General features: G+C 42.4%; 1 protein-coding gene across 1 annotated transcript in view; it reads right to left on the reverse strand.

Moving 5' to 3' along the window:
- The window catches only part of LOC144598966 (uncharacterized), a 35,125-nt gene extending 21,825 nt beyond the window's left edge, over window positions 1–13,300 (reverse strand). The window contains exons 1-2 of the mRNA XM_078409633.1: window positions 13,001–13,300; window positions 2,566–2,671 (exon numbers count right to left, since the gene is read on the reverse strand). Of these exons, the coding sequence (XP_078265759.1) occupies window positions 2,566–2,671; window positions 13,001–13,300 (406 nt within the window). The remainder of the gene's footprint in view (window positions 1–2,565; window positions 2,672–13,000) is intronic.
- Window positions 13,301–16,325: the final 3,025 nt, after the last annotated feature.

The raw sequence follows: 16,325 nt of genomic DNA on the forward strand, positions 1-16,325 counted from the left end.
TTAGTTTCTTCATTTACAGGTGCAGAAGTCAATGGTCAGTTCAGCTTTCATTGTCTGTCACTAACTGGTCGCTGAACAAATTGGCTTTCTGGTTGCTAAAGATTTTAACTCCTCTTCTCACTCCCCTGCTAACCTTTCTGCCCTTGGCCTTCTCCACTACCAGAGTCAGGTCACATGTAAAGTGGAAGAACAGCAACACAAATTCCTCTTGGGCACTTTACAGCCCAAAGTTACTAAGATTGCATTCTTTAGTTTCAAGTAATATAGATAGGGAAGGCACAGATAGGGTAGACAGTGGCATAGATAGATACACAGTCAGAACATTTTTCCCACGGTGGAAATGTCCAGCACTAGAGGCCGTAGGTATAAGGTGAGAGGGGAAAGTTTAATGGAGATGCAGGGAACACATTTTTACACAGAGAGTGGTGGAGACCTCCTTATCTAATCTCTTTTTCATCTCTAGCCTTTGTCATTTACTCCACCCATCTGGCTGTCATCCTCCTGCAACTGTATCCTCCTATCACTTGCCAGGATTTGTTTCACCCCTATCTCTCTTTTCCAGCTTTCTCCCCCTTACTGCATTCAGTCTGAAGAAAGGTTCTGACCCAAAACGTGGTTGTCCATTTCCCTCCACAAAGCAGAACTGACCAGATGAACTCCTCCCACTCTTTGATTTTTACTTAGGTTATCCTTGTGTAATCACACATGCAAAATACAGAAACATTGAACTCTAGTAGCTGTTAAATAACAATACCATTATCATACTGTACATTTCATTGGTTAAATAAGCAGATTATTCCAATCAGTATTGTTAACCAGAGGTCAGGCAACTAGGGATAATAAAATAACTGTCAAGTACTTTCAACTTGTTCATTCTAAGATAAAAGTTAATCTAAATAGTATTAATTAGTGATAATTAAAATGAAGGTTCCATTCTTGGAGTGGTGTTGTTGACAGGGCTGTGATTGTATGCCAATCCATGGTTGAGAAACATTTCCTTTCTGCAACAGATGGATCTAAGAAGTCATTTTAGAAGGCAGTTAAAACTTACCCATATTTAATATACAATTCAGAGTGGATCAGAATGGTAGGTTACCTTCTGCGAATTTTAACTATCCAAATGTGTTTCACAAAACACTTGGCACCTTTTGTGATCGTTATTCTCTGTACCAGCATTTCCTCCAGTTTTTGCAAATTAAATTAAAATCCTCAAGCTGCCAATGTAAGATTCTATTTCATGCTATTAGACCAAGTTGGTGGATTGCTAGTCGAGTCATGTTAACACTACACTGCTCAAGATGCACACTCTGTTTTTCACAAATGCCAGAGGACCTTGTGCATGTTTCCAATAATTGTTCTATTCTGTAGCGAACTTAATCTGTCAATATTGTAAAACAATATCTGATTTAACTGCAATGCTACTTCTCATTCTTTCATTTGCATAAAAAGGCTACTAAAATGAATGCAGAAACAAGGAACTGCAGATGCTGGTTTACACAAAAGGACACAAAGTACTGGAGTAACTCAGCAGGTCAGGCAACATCTCTGGAGAACATGGATAGGTGACACATCGGGTCTGGACCCTTCTTCCGACTGGGCATAAATAGTTCCCAAAGAAGGGTCCCGACCCGTAACATCACCTGTCTATGTTCTCCAAACATGCTGCCTGACCCGCTGAGTTACTCCAGAATTTTGTGTCCTTTTTCAGCTAAAATGAATATTGGCCAGGAAACATTTGTGAAATCAATTTGCAGATAGAGTCATGGAGTCATATAGCACAGAAACAGGCCCTTTGGCCCATCTCATACATGTTGACCAAAATGACCCATCTAAGCTAGTCACATTTGGCTGCATTGACCCATATTCCTCTAAACCTTTCCTATGCATGGAAAACCAGACAAAGCTGAAAATCCCCAATGATCCAACAGTACACATATTGAGAAAATCACAACCTCAAAAAGTGCTGGAGTAACTCAACGGGTCACGCATCATCTCTGGAGAACTTGGTGAGGTCACGTTTTGGATAAGGTCCCTGAGAAGAGTCCTGAGCTGATTAACACATACACATGTTCAACAGTATTGCTGCCTGACCTGCCAAGTTACTCCAGCACTTTGTCTCTTTTGTTGTAAATCAGTATTTGCAGTTCCTTGTGTCTCCACTTAACCTCACAGGTTGATGACATTTTATCAATCAACCTTCCTGATGACATTTAACATTAATGCCGTTTCTCTCTCCACAGAAGCCGCCTGACCTGCTGAGGATGTTCAGCATTGCTAGTTTTTCTTTTTTGCTTTTCAACTTAAAGTATTGCAGTGAAAAAGTTGCAATGGCGAATCTGACTATTTTGGCAGTGTGCTGCCTTATAATAAGACATGTAAGGAAACGTGGAAAAAGAGGAAATGAGAGTCTCAGACGTGTAAAAAAAATGTAACGTGGCGGGATTTTTGCTTCACATTATTGACGTTCCCACAAGCTTTTCTCCTGTGGAATTCATACCAACTCCCAAGAAAATCACATCATATAACTGGTGGATAAGGTTACAAAAAAAGGCAGAATGAACTCACCTGGAATACCAGATTGACCAGGTGGACCTGGCCATCCCCGATTACCAGGCTCACCCCGATAACAGCAGTGGCTACATTCTGACCTTTCCACGACCTCGTGTTGTTCCTCGAAAAAAGAAAATTAATTCTTAATTTTCTGGTTTACTTCAGCAACAACTTCAATTAACCTGCTACCACTGATCTGATTTTAGGATACCAGGTTAGTTTGTTACGATTCTTTTTTAGGAAAGAATGGAACATACCACTTGGTTTATTGATTTATACTGGTGAGTTACCTCTACAATATCAAGAGTGATTAATTTCATGGGCACCGGATATGAACCAGAGAAATGGAAGTCTTACATGCTGCAGCTTTACAGGCACATTAGACACAGCAACAAAATATATACAACAAGTTATCAATTATTCTCTGTAAATCAGATCAGGATAGTGAAGAAGCCTACTTATGTAAAGCAACCATAATAGTGCAAATGTGTAGGAAGGAATTGGTCGACCGAAGATAGGCACAAAATGTTGGAGTAACTCTGTGGGACATACAGCATCTCTGGAGAGAAGGAATGGGTGACGTTTTGATCTCAGTCTGAGGAAGGGTTTCAACCCAAAATGTCACCCATTCCTTCTCTCCAGAGATACTGCCTGTCCCGCTGAGATACCCCAGCATTTTGTGCCTTTCTTCATAATAGTGCAAAGCCGGTAGTGGTTCAGTGTTGGGGTAGGGTTATGGTTAGGGTTATACAGGGTGGTTCAAGAACTGGAAGGTTGATGGGAAGAAGCTGTTCTTGAACTCGGAATTAATGATCCTCATGCTCCTGGACCTTTTTCCCGATGGTAGTAAGATGAGAGCATGGCCACAGTGGTGTGGGTCGTTGATGATATTAGCTGTGTTCTTCAGGCAACACCATGTAGGTCCCTTTGATGTATGGAGGTCAGTACCTATAATGGACCAGGCAACGTCCACCGCTTTCTGTAACCTACTTCATTTTTGAGCATTTGATCTTCTCATACCTCTGAAGAAGAAGAAGAAGCATTGGTGAGGTTTCTTTGCACTTTCATCAATATGCTGGGTCCAGGACAGATCTTTGGAGATGTGTGTGCCCAGGAACTTGAAGCTACAGACAAAGACAGGTGCATGGTCCCTCAGCTTTCCTTTCCTGAAGTCAAAAATCAGCTCCTTGGTCATGCTAATGTGAAGAGCAGTATTGTTTATCTGGCACAATTATCAATAACCCTCCTGTTCTGTGACTTGTCCTGAACTGGTTTGACACACCAAAGTGAACACCTCAAACTTAGTTAAATTCCATTTGCTATTCTTTGGCCCACCATCCCAGCTGATCAAGATTCTGTTGCAAAGTTAGATATTCTTGCTTGCACTATTAAGGTCTGGTTTACCTAGTATAACTGATAATTTCTTGTAAACTATCTGTCGTGCCATGTGCCTGTAATTTAATGTGGCGTAAAGCTGCAGCAAGTAAGACTTTAATTGTTATTGCTCTGGTGCAGGTGACAATTGATTCTTGACTCTTGACTCTTGAATTTTTGAATGAAATGAAAAATTCCAAAATCTTTAAATAGTTCGCTTCTTAAACAGTCTTTTTCTGGGTTTAAATCCAAACTTCCTGTCCCTCTATTTCTCATTCTGTGCCTGATTTAACATTTAATTCATCCACATTACCTCACCCCCTTCACAATCTTTAATCTGCTTGTTTCTAAATCCTTTGATTTTATTTATGATGCACTTTTATTCGTTCTCCAGACTATCATTGATCAAACTCCTGAAGGTGCACTGTTCTCTGGACACAGTCAAAAATATTCATACTCACAACCATAAAAGAATTTTAACTGGTGGCTCATATTTCTTCATTAACAAAATGCTCTTCTTTCAAATTTTTGTACAATAACACCTAATAATCAATCCTGACCTCGGGTGCTGTCTGTGTGGAGTTTGCACATTCTCCTTGTGACCATGTGGGTTTCCTTAGAGTGCTCTGGTTTATCATATCATATATCATATATATACAGCGCGGAAACAGGCCTTTTCGGCCCACCAAGTCCGCGCCGCCCAGCGATCCCCGCACATTAACACTATCCTACACCCACGAGGGACAATTTTTTACATTTACCCAGTCAAATTAACCTACATACCCGTACGTCTTTGGAGTGTGGGAGGAAACCGAAGATCTCGGAGAAAACCCACGCAGGTCACGGGGAGAACGTACAAACTCCTTACAGTACAGCACCCGTAGTCAGGATCGAACCTGAGTCTCCGGCGCTGCATTCGCTGTAAAGCAGCAACTCTACCGCTGCGCTACCGTGCCGCCATTTCCTCCTACATCCCAAAGATGTGCAGATTTATAAGTTAATTGCCTTCTGCAAATTGTCCCTAGTGAAGGGAGTGGATGCAAAAGTGGCAAAAACATAGAACTAGTGTGAACTGGCGTTCGCTGGTCAGAGTGGACTGAGTGGGCCGAAGGGCCTGTTTCTGAACTGCATCTCTAAACTAAACTAAAGTAAACCATGTATCTGTCTAAATGTCTTTTACATGTTGTTATTGTATCTGCCTCGATTACTTCTCTGGCAGCTTGTTTCATAAACCCACCATCATCAGTGTGAAAATATTGCCCCTCAGGTTCCTATTAACTCTTTCCATTCTCACCTTAAATCTATCCCCTCTATTTCTTAGTTTTAGATTTTAGAGATACAGTGTGGAAACAGGCCCTTCGGCCTACCGAGTCCACGCCGACCAACAATCACCCCATGCACTAGTTCTATCCTACACTCTAGGGACAATTTCCAGGATTTCTTGATTCAACTATCCTGAGAAAAAGACTATGTGCTCAGCCTAATTTACACCCCTCTTTAAGATCACCCCTCAGACTCCTGCAATCCTAGGGATAAATTCCTAGCCTGCGCAACCACTCCGACAGCTCAGACCCTCAAATCCTGCAACATCCTCCTAAATCTTCTCTGCATATTTTCCAACTTAACAGCATATTTGCCACAGCAAGGTGACCAAAATTAACACAATACCCCAAATGTGGCCTCACCAATGTCTTGTACAGCTGTTACATAATGTCCCAACGTCCATTCAACTATGACATAAAATTCCAACCACCATGACTGATAAAGGCTAGCATGCCAAAAGCCTTCTTCACCACTTCAGTTGTGATACCACTTTCAGGGAACAATGTATTTGTTCTGCACCATCCTTCTGTTCTACAACATTATTCAGAGCCATACCATTCACTGTGAAGGTCCTGCCCCTGGTTTAACAATAGACAATAGACAATAGGTGCAGGAGTAGGCCATTCAGCCCTTCGAGCCAGCACCGCCATTCAATGCGATCATGGCTGATCACTCTCAATCAGTACCCCGTTCCTGCCTTCTCCCCATACCCGCTCACTCCGCTATCCTTAAGAGCTTTATCCAGCTCTCTCTTGAAAGCATCCAACGAACTGGCCTCCACTGCCTTCTGAGGCAGAGAATTCCACACCTTCACCACTTTCTGGCTGAAAAAGGTCTTCCTCATCTCCGTTCTAAATGGCCTACCCCTTATTCTTAAACTGTGGCCCCTTGTTCTGGACTCCCCCAACATTGGGAACATGTTTCCTGCCTCTAATGTGTCCAATCCCCTAATTATCTTATATGTTTCAATAAGATCCCCCCTCATCCTTCTAAATTCCAGTGTATACAAGCCCAATCGCTCCAGCCTTTCAACATACAACAGTCCCGCCATTCCGGGAATTAACCTAGTGAACCTACGCTGCACGCCCTCCATAGCAAGAATATCCTTCCTCAAATTTGGAGACCAAAACTGCACACAGTACTCCAGGTGCGGTCTCACCAGGGCCCGGTACAACTGTAGAAGGACCTCTTTGCTCCTATACTCAACTCCTCTTGTTACGAAGGCCAACATTCCATTGGTTTTCTTCACTGCCTGCTGTACCTGCATGCTTCCTTTCATTGACTGATGCACTAGGACACCCAGATCTCGTTGAACTCCCCCTCCTCCTAACTTGACACCATTCAGATAATAATCTGCCTTTCTATTCTTACTTCCAAAGTGAATAACCTCACACTTATCTACATTAAACTGCATCTGCCATGTATCCGCCCACTCACACAACCTGTCCAAGTCACCCTGCAGCCTTATTGCATCTTCCTCACAATTCACACTACCCCCCAGCTTAGTATCATCTGCAAATTTGCTAATGGTACTTTTAATCCCTTCGTCTAAGTCATTAATGTATATCGTAAATAGCTGGGGTCCCAGCACCGAACCTTGCGGTACCCCACTAGTCACTGCCTGCCATTCCGAAAGGGACCCATTTATCCCCACTCTTTGCTTTCTGTCTGTCAACCAATTTTCTATCCATGTCAGTACCCTACCCCCAATACCATGTGCCCTAATTTTGCCCACTAATCTCCTATGTGGGACCTTGTCGAAGGCTTTCTGAAAGTCGAGGTACACCACATCCACTGACTCTCCCCTGTCAATATTCCTAGTTACATCCTCACAAAATTCCAGTAGATTTGTCAAGCATGATTTCCCCTTCGTAAATCCATGCTGACTCGGAATGATCCTGTTACTGCTATCCAAATGCTCAGCAATTTCGTCTTTTATAATTGACTCCAGCATCTTCCCCACCACTGATGTCAGACTAACTGGTCTATAATTACCCGTTTTCTCTCTCCCTCCTTTCTTAAAAAGTGGGATAACATTTGCGATCCTCCAATCTACAGGAACTGATCCTGAATCTATAGAACATTGAAAAATGATCTCCAATGCTTCTACTATTTCTAGAGCCACCTCCTTAAGTACCCTGGGATGCAGACCATCAGGCCCTGGGGATTTATCAGCCTTCAGTCCCATCAGTCTACCCAAAACCATTTCCTGCCTAATGTGGATTTCCTTCAGTTCCTCCATCACCCTAGGTTCTCCGGCCCCTAGAACATTTGGGAGATTGTGTGTATCTTCCTCAGTGAAGACAGATCCAAAGTAACGGTTTAACTCGTCTGCCATTTCTTTGTTCCCCATAATAAATTCCCCTGCTTCTGTCTTCAAGGGACCCACATTTGCCTTGACTATTTTTTTCCTCTTCACGTACCTAAAAAAACTTTTGCTATCCTCCTTTATATTATTGGCTAGTTTACCCTCGTACCTCATCTTTTCTCCCCGTATAGCCTTTTTAGCTAACTTTTGTTGCTCTTTAAAAGAGTCCCAATCCTCTGTCTTCCCACTCTTCTTTGCTATGTTATACTTCCTCTCCTTAATTTTTATGCTGTCCCTGACTTCCCTTGTCAGCCACAGGTGTCTCTTACTCCCCTTAGAGTCTTTCCACCTCTTTGGAATAAATTGATCCTGCAACCTCTGCATTATTCCCAGGAATACCTGCCATTGCTGTTCTACCGTCTTCCCTGCTAGGGCCTCCTTCCAGTCAATTTTGGCCAGCTCCTGCCTCATGCCTCTGTAATCCCCTTTGCTATACTGTAATACCGACACTTCCGATTTTCCCTTCTGCCTTTCCATTTGCAGAGTAAAACTTATCATGTTGTGATCACTGCCTCCTAATGGCTCTTTTACCTCTAGTCCTCTTATCAGATCAGGATCATTACACAACACTAAATCCAGAATTGCCTTCTCCCTGGTATGCTCCAGTACAAGCTGTTCTAAGAATCCATCTCGAAGGCACTCTACAAACTCTCTTTCCTGGGGTCCATTTCCAACCTGATTTTCCCAGTCTACCTGCATGTTGAAATCTCCCATAACCACCGTAGCATTACATTTTTGACACGCCAATTTTATCTCCTGATTCAACTTGCACCCTATGTCGAGGCTACTGTTTGGGGGCCTATAGATAACTCCCATTAGGGTCTTTTTACCCTTACAATTTCTCATTTCTATCCATACTGATTCAACATCTCCTGATTCTATGTCACCCCTTGCAAGGGAATGAATATCATTCCTTACCATCAGAGCAACCCCACCCCCTCTGCCCACCTGTCTGTCTTTTCTATACGTTGTGTACCCCTGAATATTCAGTTCCCAGCCCTGGTCCTCTTGTAGCCATGTCTCAGTGATCCCCACAACATCATACTTGCCCATGACTAACTGAGCCTCAAGCTCATCCACTTTATTTTTTATACTAAGCGCATTTAAGTACAACACTTTAACTTCTGTATTTACCTCCCCTCTCACATCGGTCACAATTGGCCCTGCCCTTAATTTCTTTTCCCCTCTAGAACTTCTGTTCCCATTCTTCCGAGAGTCTTTTGCAATATCTCCTGTATTACCTTTTACCTCATCTTCATATTCACAATTTGTTAACCCCTCCCCCCCACTACTTAGTTTAAAGCCACAGGTGTCACACTAGCAAACCTGCCTGCCAGAATGTTTGTCCCCCTGCTGTTAAGATGTAACCCGTCCCTTTTGTACAAGTCACCCCTAGCCCAGAAGAGATCCCAGTGGTCCAGAAATCTAAATCCCTGCTCTCTGCACCAGCCCCTCAGCCATAAATTCATACCCTCTATCTCTCTGTTCCTGGCCTCACCAGCACGAGGTACCGGTAGCAGTCCAGAGATAACCACCTTCGACGTCCTACTTCTCAGTGTTTTTCCCAACTCTCTAAACTCCCGCTGTAGCACCTCCTTCCTCTTCCGCCCGACGTCATTCGTGCCCACGTGCACAACGACTTCAGGTTGATTGCCTTCCCTCACTAGGATTTTCTGAATCCGGACCGTGATGTGTTGAACCCTGGCCTCCCAAAGTGCAACATATCTTCGTAAAACTCACATTTATCTTCATAAAACTCAATTTGCCATTCCTCAGCTCACTAGCCTAGCTGATCAAGATCTTGCTGTAATTTATAACCATCTTCACTCTCTACTATACCACCTATTTTGGTGTCACCTATAAACTTACCAATCATGTGCAGGAAAGAACTGCAGATGCTGATTTAAATCGAAGGTAGGCACAAAATGCTGGAGTACCTCAGTGAGTCAGGCAGCATCTCTGGAGAGAAGGAATGGGTGACGTTTCGGGTCGAGACCCTTCTTTAAACTGCTCTGACCAATTTACCAACTTACCAATCATGCCTAGTACATTCTCATCTATATTGCTTATATAGATAATAAGCAGCATCAATCAAAGGCACACCACTCATCACAGGCTTTCAGTCCAAAAACCACCCTTTCCCCACCACCCTGTGCTTCCTTCCATGAAACCAATTCTCGATCCACTTAGTGATTACGCGGGAGAGGATGGAGAAAAGTTTCACAAGGATGTTTCCTGGATTGAAGGGCTTGATTTGTCAGGTGAGATTGGACAGGCTAGGCCTGTTTTCACTGGAGCACAGGAGGCTGAGAGGTGATATGATAGAGGTCCAAATAAATGAAAGGCATAAATGGTATAGAAAGCCAGAATCTGTTTCCCACGATACAGATGGCCAAAACTAGAGGGAATGGGTTCAAGCTGAGAGGGAGGAGGCTTACATAGGATCCGAGGTTGTCAGGTTTTTCCCACAAAGAGTTGTTAGTATCTGGAATGCATTGCCGTAGAGGTGGCGAAGGCAGGAACTACACCAACATTGAAGAAGTATATGGACAGGTACTTGAATTAGCGCGGCATAGAGGGATGTGGATCCATAGCAGGATTCATAGTTATATCAGTTTTTCCAATAGTCAATAGTCATTTATTTGTCACATACACATAAATGTGTAGTGAAATGCCGCACTGTAACTTCATCTTGGACAAGCTTATGACAGATCTTTGACCAGGCTTTTATTCACAAACAAGGGGACACCCCTGTTGAACTCACATTTATCCTCATCCAAGTTACTGAATTCCGCAGTCATTGTGAAAATGGTACTCGGACGAAAACTATTACCCGGGTTAATTATTGTGGAAAGATGTGAACACAGCTCAATGCATCACACAAACCAACCTTCTCCCCCATTAACTTCACCTGTACTTCATACTGTCTCAGGAGAGCAGCCAACATAATCAAGAACAGTTTACACTCCGGTAATTCCCTCTTCTCTCTTCCATCGGACAGAAGATACTAACACTTGAAAGCATGCACCATCAGGTTCAAGGGCAGCTTCTCCTCTGCTGTTATCGGAATCTTGAACAGACCTCTCTAATGCTAGTAATGTTCTTCCCGATATTTCAATCTGCCTCGTCGCAGCCTCTATCTGCACCATCTTTGCAGCTGTCACACCATATTCTGAATTCCAGTTATGTTCTCTTTTGCCTAGCTGTTCTATTGATATCAGGTACAATTTGCCTGAATAGTACGCAAAATAACGTTTTTCACTGTATCTCAGTACATGTGACAATCATAAACCAATACCAGTTGCCAAACGAATTACAACAGTTAGATAAAATTATATAAATCCTTAAAGGGTTGAGTATTAAAGAATGCAAGCAAAAACAGAGTTGTCAAATATTGATAGATGGCACTGAAACAGTTAACTCTAATATATTTATAAGGGACAGATGGACTCCCTCAGTGAGCTCCCTCACCCTGAACATAGGATCCCCCCAGGGCTGCGTCCTTAGCCCCCTACTGTACTCCCTGTACACACATGACTGTGGGGCCAGGTTCAGCTCAAACTCCATCATCAAGTTTGCTGATGACACTGTGGTGGTGGGCCGGATCTCCAACAACGATGAGAAGGCCTACCGGGAGGAGGTGGCTGATCTGGCACTCTGGTGTCAGGACAATAGCCTCCTCTTGAATGTCACTAAAACAAAGGAGCTGATTGTGGACTTCAGAAGGGCTAAACATCCAAGGACGTACACGCCACTGGAGATAAATGGGTCTATTGTGGATAGGGTGAGCAGTTTTAAATACTTGGGAGTCCGCATCGCAGAGGATCTGACGTGGGCAACGCACATTGCCGCACTGGTGGGTAAGGCTAAGCAGCGCCTTTACCACCTTAGACAACTGAGGAAATTCAGAGTGTCTCTGAGGATCCTTCATTGCTTCTACTCTGGGGCTGTAGAGAGCATCCTGTCCGGCAACATTACAGTCTGGTTTGGGAACAGCTCTGCCCAGGACAGGATGGCCCTGCAGAGAGTAGTGCGTTCGGTAGAACGCACCATGGGAACTACACTCGTCCCCCTGCAGGACCTATACATCAGGAGGTGCAGATCCAGAGCAAGCAAGATCATGAGGGACCCCTGCCACCCCAGTAACGGACTGTTCCAGATGCTACGATCAGGCAAACGCCTCCGCTGTCACGCTGTGAAAACGGAGAGGATAAGACGGAGCTTCTTCCCACAGGCCATCAGGACTGTCAACTTTTATAACCCCAGAGACTAAATTTTTGTCGACACTAATAGTAACTTATTAACTTTATTTATATGCTGTAACTGTAATTCTTTTTGTGCACAACCCGCAGGCATTGCCACTTTCATTTCACTGCACATCATGTATGTGTATGTGACAAATAAATTTGACTTGACTTGACTTGACTTTTCTCAATCTTAGTTTGATGTGCTTGAGCAAAAACAAGCCATTGCATTCTGACCAATTTGAAGGCTCAAGTTTAAAACGGTGATTAGGGTAACATTTTATTTAATGAGTTAGAATCCTCTCGTTACCAATAAATGATAGCATTGGTTAATAGGAGTATATCAGTACAATTTGTCACCTCATACAAAATGTATAAGACATTTTACATTTTGACAGTTTAACCTAATTTGCAGGAATAACTGCACTTACAGAACAGCTCAACATAAAATTTTGTGTGCTAAATTATTCATGTCTTATCATTCAAAACTGCCATTAAAATAATTAAGCAGCAAAAGAAATAGACTGCAGCTTAGCTGAAATTATTGAAATCACCAGCACCATTAGAGGTCTTTATCGTCTTTTCTTAGTATTCATTGTTTGATTTGATAAGATAAACATTGCACCTCATCATGTCACCAATAAATCTTTTCAAATTGAGACTGAGAATAAACAATAATTTGTAATTGAAACTTTTAGCAAAATTTCAACTACTTACACCATTAACCAGCGTATCAAATTTAACAGCTTACTTAAGAGAGAAACTTTAATATTTAGCTGCCCCATTATTTTTCAAACAGAAAAGGTAGGTAGTTCAATCGTACTTGTATAATGAGATCATTAAAATTCATTAACAATTTAATTGACTATTCAATTTTGTCAATGTTTTTATTTGTTGGTTTTATTTGATCTTGGAAGAAAGCTATCAATAACATAATTTGCAATTAATATACAAAGTTGTTGCTCTTTTCCTTCTCAGCAAAAGACTTATTGGAGTTTCAAGATGAAAGAAACATAAGCATTAACAACAAATTGATTAAAGTTTGTTATCCTACAATTTAAATTGTTTCAGTTTAAGCCAGGCAAACCTAAACTGCCCCAGGACTATAACTATCTTTGCATATAAAATCAGTTCCGTGTACCTGGATGCTAATAGAGGTTGTCTGTTCTATCACCTTAGTTTCAATTTTTTTTCTTTTCGGCTTTTTTTGTACTTTTTCTGTCTTGCCAGCTGCGGTTGGTCTGGGATTTACCCCACTTGTGTGGTTTGCAGCTTCAGTCTCTCCGCTCTTTAAATACCTGGAAGCTTCATGGTTTTCAACTACTTTTGTCAAGTTTGCAATAACGTTGTCGCTCACCTCCGAGTATTCTTCCTGACATAGGCAAAATGGAAGGAAGAGGAAAAAGAGCAGGGAACAGCATTCAAAGGACTTCAGCGCCATATCCATTGTTTGGGGGCCAGCAGCAAGGTGCCAGTCTTATCCTCTGGACAAATACAATCCCTGTGAATTCTGCACCAGGCGTACAGCTTTATAGCGCTGTCAGTCCCTGGTACAGGAAGCTGGGACAGGCCAGTGATGTTATCCCTCAGCTGTCAACAGTCAAAGCTATGGAGAAAAATGGTTCACATTACTTAAATGAAGTATGACTTCTTCATTAGTTTAACCGATTTAAATAGGGAGAAGGATTTCCAGAGATTATGTCCACCCATAATTGATAGCTCCCTTGTCTCCCTTTTTTTGGTATTAGTTATTCCTATAACACTTGGAATAGGTCTGTTTCTGTTCAAGTATGAAAAACCTAGTTAAAAGTGAGAAGTTGTGACTAATGCGGAACCTTCCTAAATGGAACCATGTGGTAATCGCATTATACTGTTCCCCCAAGTGGGTAAATGCACGGTTGACATTTTAGCGGGTATTAAGTGTGCAGAAAGTTTAACAACTAAAATATTTCAAAGTGTGAGAGAGGGGTAAAAAGGGATAATTGATTTAGACTAAGGATCCTGAGAAATAGCTGACTCGACCATGCTTGACTAAAAAAACGGATCCTGAGAAATAGCTGACTCGACAATACGACCCTGAGAAATAACTGACCAGACAGTGCTCGGCTAGAGAAAAAAACAAGGGAGTGTAGAAGGGAAATAGAGGCATCCATAAAGCGCTTAGAGATAGAGATAAGGGAGATGGAAAAAGATATGGAAAGAAAAGAAAGGAAAGCCAGGGGTACGCCCAGATTGCCTGACGGGTCCCATAAATCTTTCTGTCCCTGAGGTCCCTGAGGTCCTGCAGCCTTTTGATGTCTGCTTCTAGTTCCCGTGCCACACAAAGTTAAGAGATAAAGTTTGTAAGAACTTGCAATATTCAGTTCTGTGCTTAATGATTATTTAAAATCTTGTTTTCTTTTCTTAAGTTGTTGCATAAAAATGGTTTGTATGGCAGAGAAGCAACAGAGAAATTGTGCTTTCATTTCAGTGAATATAATTAACGGTAATGCTCTTGTTGAATGCAGAAGGCATTGCCAGTCAGTGACTCATTGCACAACCAGACATTATGTTACATAAAAAAAGACAGAACATTTTCAGTCAATGAGAACTAAATTGCAATTTGAATTCCTTATGCTTATGAATTATTTTTTTGCAAACTCCCAAGGTTGAAGCATTAAATATAAGAGTCAGGAAGTCATGATGCAGCTCAATAAGACTTTGGTTAGACCATATTTACATGCAGTTCTGGTTGCTACATTACAGAAAATATGTGTAGGCTTTGGAAAAGGTGCAGAAGAGGTTGACCAGAATGCTGCCTGGATTAGAGGGTATTATCTACAAGGAGAGGCTGGATAGACTTGGATTGCTTTCTGTGGAATACTGAAGGTTGAAGGGAGCCATGGTAGCAAAGTATAAAATTATGAGGTCTAGATATGGTAGACAGTGAGAACCTTTTCCTCTGGATGGAACTGTCAAAAACTAGAGGGCGCAGATTTAAGAGCAGAGGAGCAAAGTTTAAAAGAGATGTGTGAGGCAAGTTTTTTTTACACAGAGGGTTTGGATTTCTGGAATGTGCTGTCAGGGGTGGTGGTGGAGGCAAATATGATAGTGGTTCTTAAGAAGCTTTTAGATAGGCACTATGCAGGGAATTGGAGGAATATGGATCATGAGCATGCAGGTGAGATTTGCTTATCATGGCATCATGTTCAGCACAAACCTTGTGGGCTGAAGGGACGATCCCTGTGCTGTGCTGTTCTACGTTCCTTTTTCTTAAGTCTGTGTGGTATCTGACAAGTGTGGTATGTTGCAAGCTGACCATTAGTATTTAGAGTGCCACTCTAGCTTATGAATAACTGGCTTGTGTACAGCTTGTATACGAATGAGCATTTGGGAGACCGAGGCTATGGATTTACCAGTTGAATTACAAACAGTTCACAGGAGAGGAACCCTGCTGAAACGGGGTCAGCCTGTAATTTTCTGACATTTTGTAGATGAGACCTGATGAGATGAGAGGTTTTGGTACCATTGGTTGGATGCTTGACTAAGCTTCTGGAAGTTTTTGAGGATGTAACTAGGAAAATGGGCAGGGGAGAGCCGGTGGATGTAGTGTACCTTGACTTTCAGAAAGCCTTCGACAAGGTCCACATAGGAGATTAGTGGGCAAAATTAGAGCACATGGTATTGGGGGTAGTGTACTGACATGGATAGAAAATTGGTTGGCAGACAGAAAGCAAAGAGTGGGGATAAATGGGTCCTTTTCAGAATGGCAGGCAGTGACTAGTGGGGTACCGCAAGGTTCGGTGATGGGACCGTAGCTATTTACAATATACATTAATGACTTGGATGAAGGGTTTAAAAGTAACATTAGCAAATTTGCAGATGACACAAAGGTGGGTGGCAGTGTGAACTGTGAGGAAGATGATATGAGGTTGCAGGGTGACTTGGACAGGTTTTGTGAGTGGGCGGATGCACGGCAGATGCAGTTTAATGTGGATAAGTGTGAGGTTGTCCACTTTGGTGGTAAGAATAGGAAGGCAGATTATTATATGAATGGTGTCGTTAGGAAAAGGGGATGTACAACGAGATCTGGGTATCCTAGTGCATCAGTCACTGAAAGGAAGCATGTAGATACAGCAGGCAGTGAAGAAAGCCAATGGAATGTTGGCCTTCATAACAAGAGGAGTTGAGTATAGGAGCAAAGAGGTCCTTCTGCAGTTGTACAGGGCCCTAGTGTGACCACACCTGGAGTACTGTGTGCAGTTTTGGTCTCCAAATTTGAGGAAGGATATTCTTGCTATTTTGGGCATGCAGCGTAGGTTTACTAGGTTAATTCCCAAAATGGCGGGACTGTCGTATGTTGAAAGACTGGAGCGACTAGGCTTGCATACACTGGAATTTAGAAGGATGAGAGGGGATCTTATAGAAACATATAAGATTATTAAGGGGTTGGACACGTTAGAGGTAGGAAACATGTTCCCAATGTT

The sequence above is a fragment of the Rhinoraja longicauda genome, chromosome 1, assembly GCF_053455715.1.
Source record: "Rhinoraja longicauda isolate Sanriku21f chromosome 1, sRhiLon1.1, whole genome shotgun sequence".
NCBI lineage: Eukaryota > Metazoa > Chordata > Chondrichthyes > Rajiformes > Arhynchobatidae > Rhinoraja > Rhinoraja longicauda.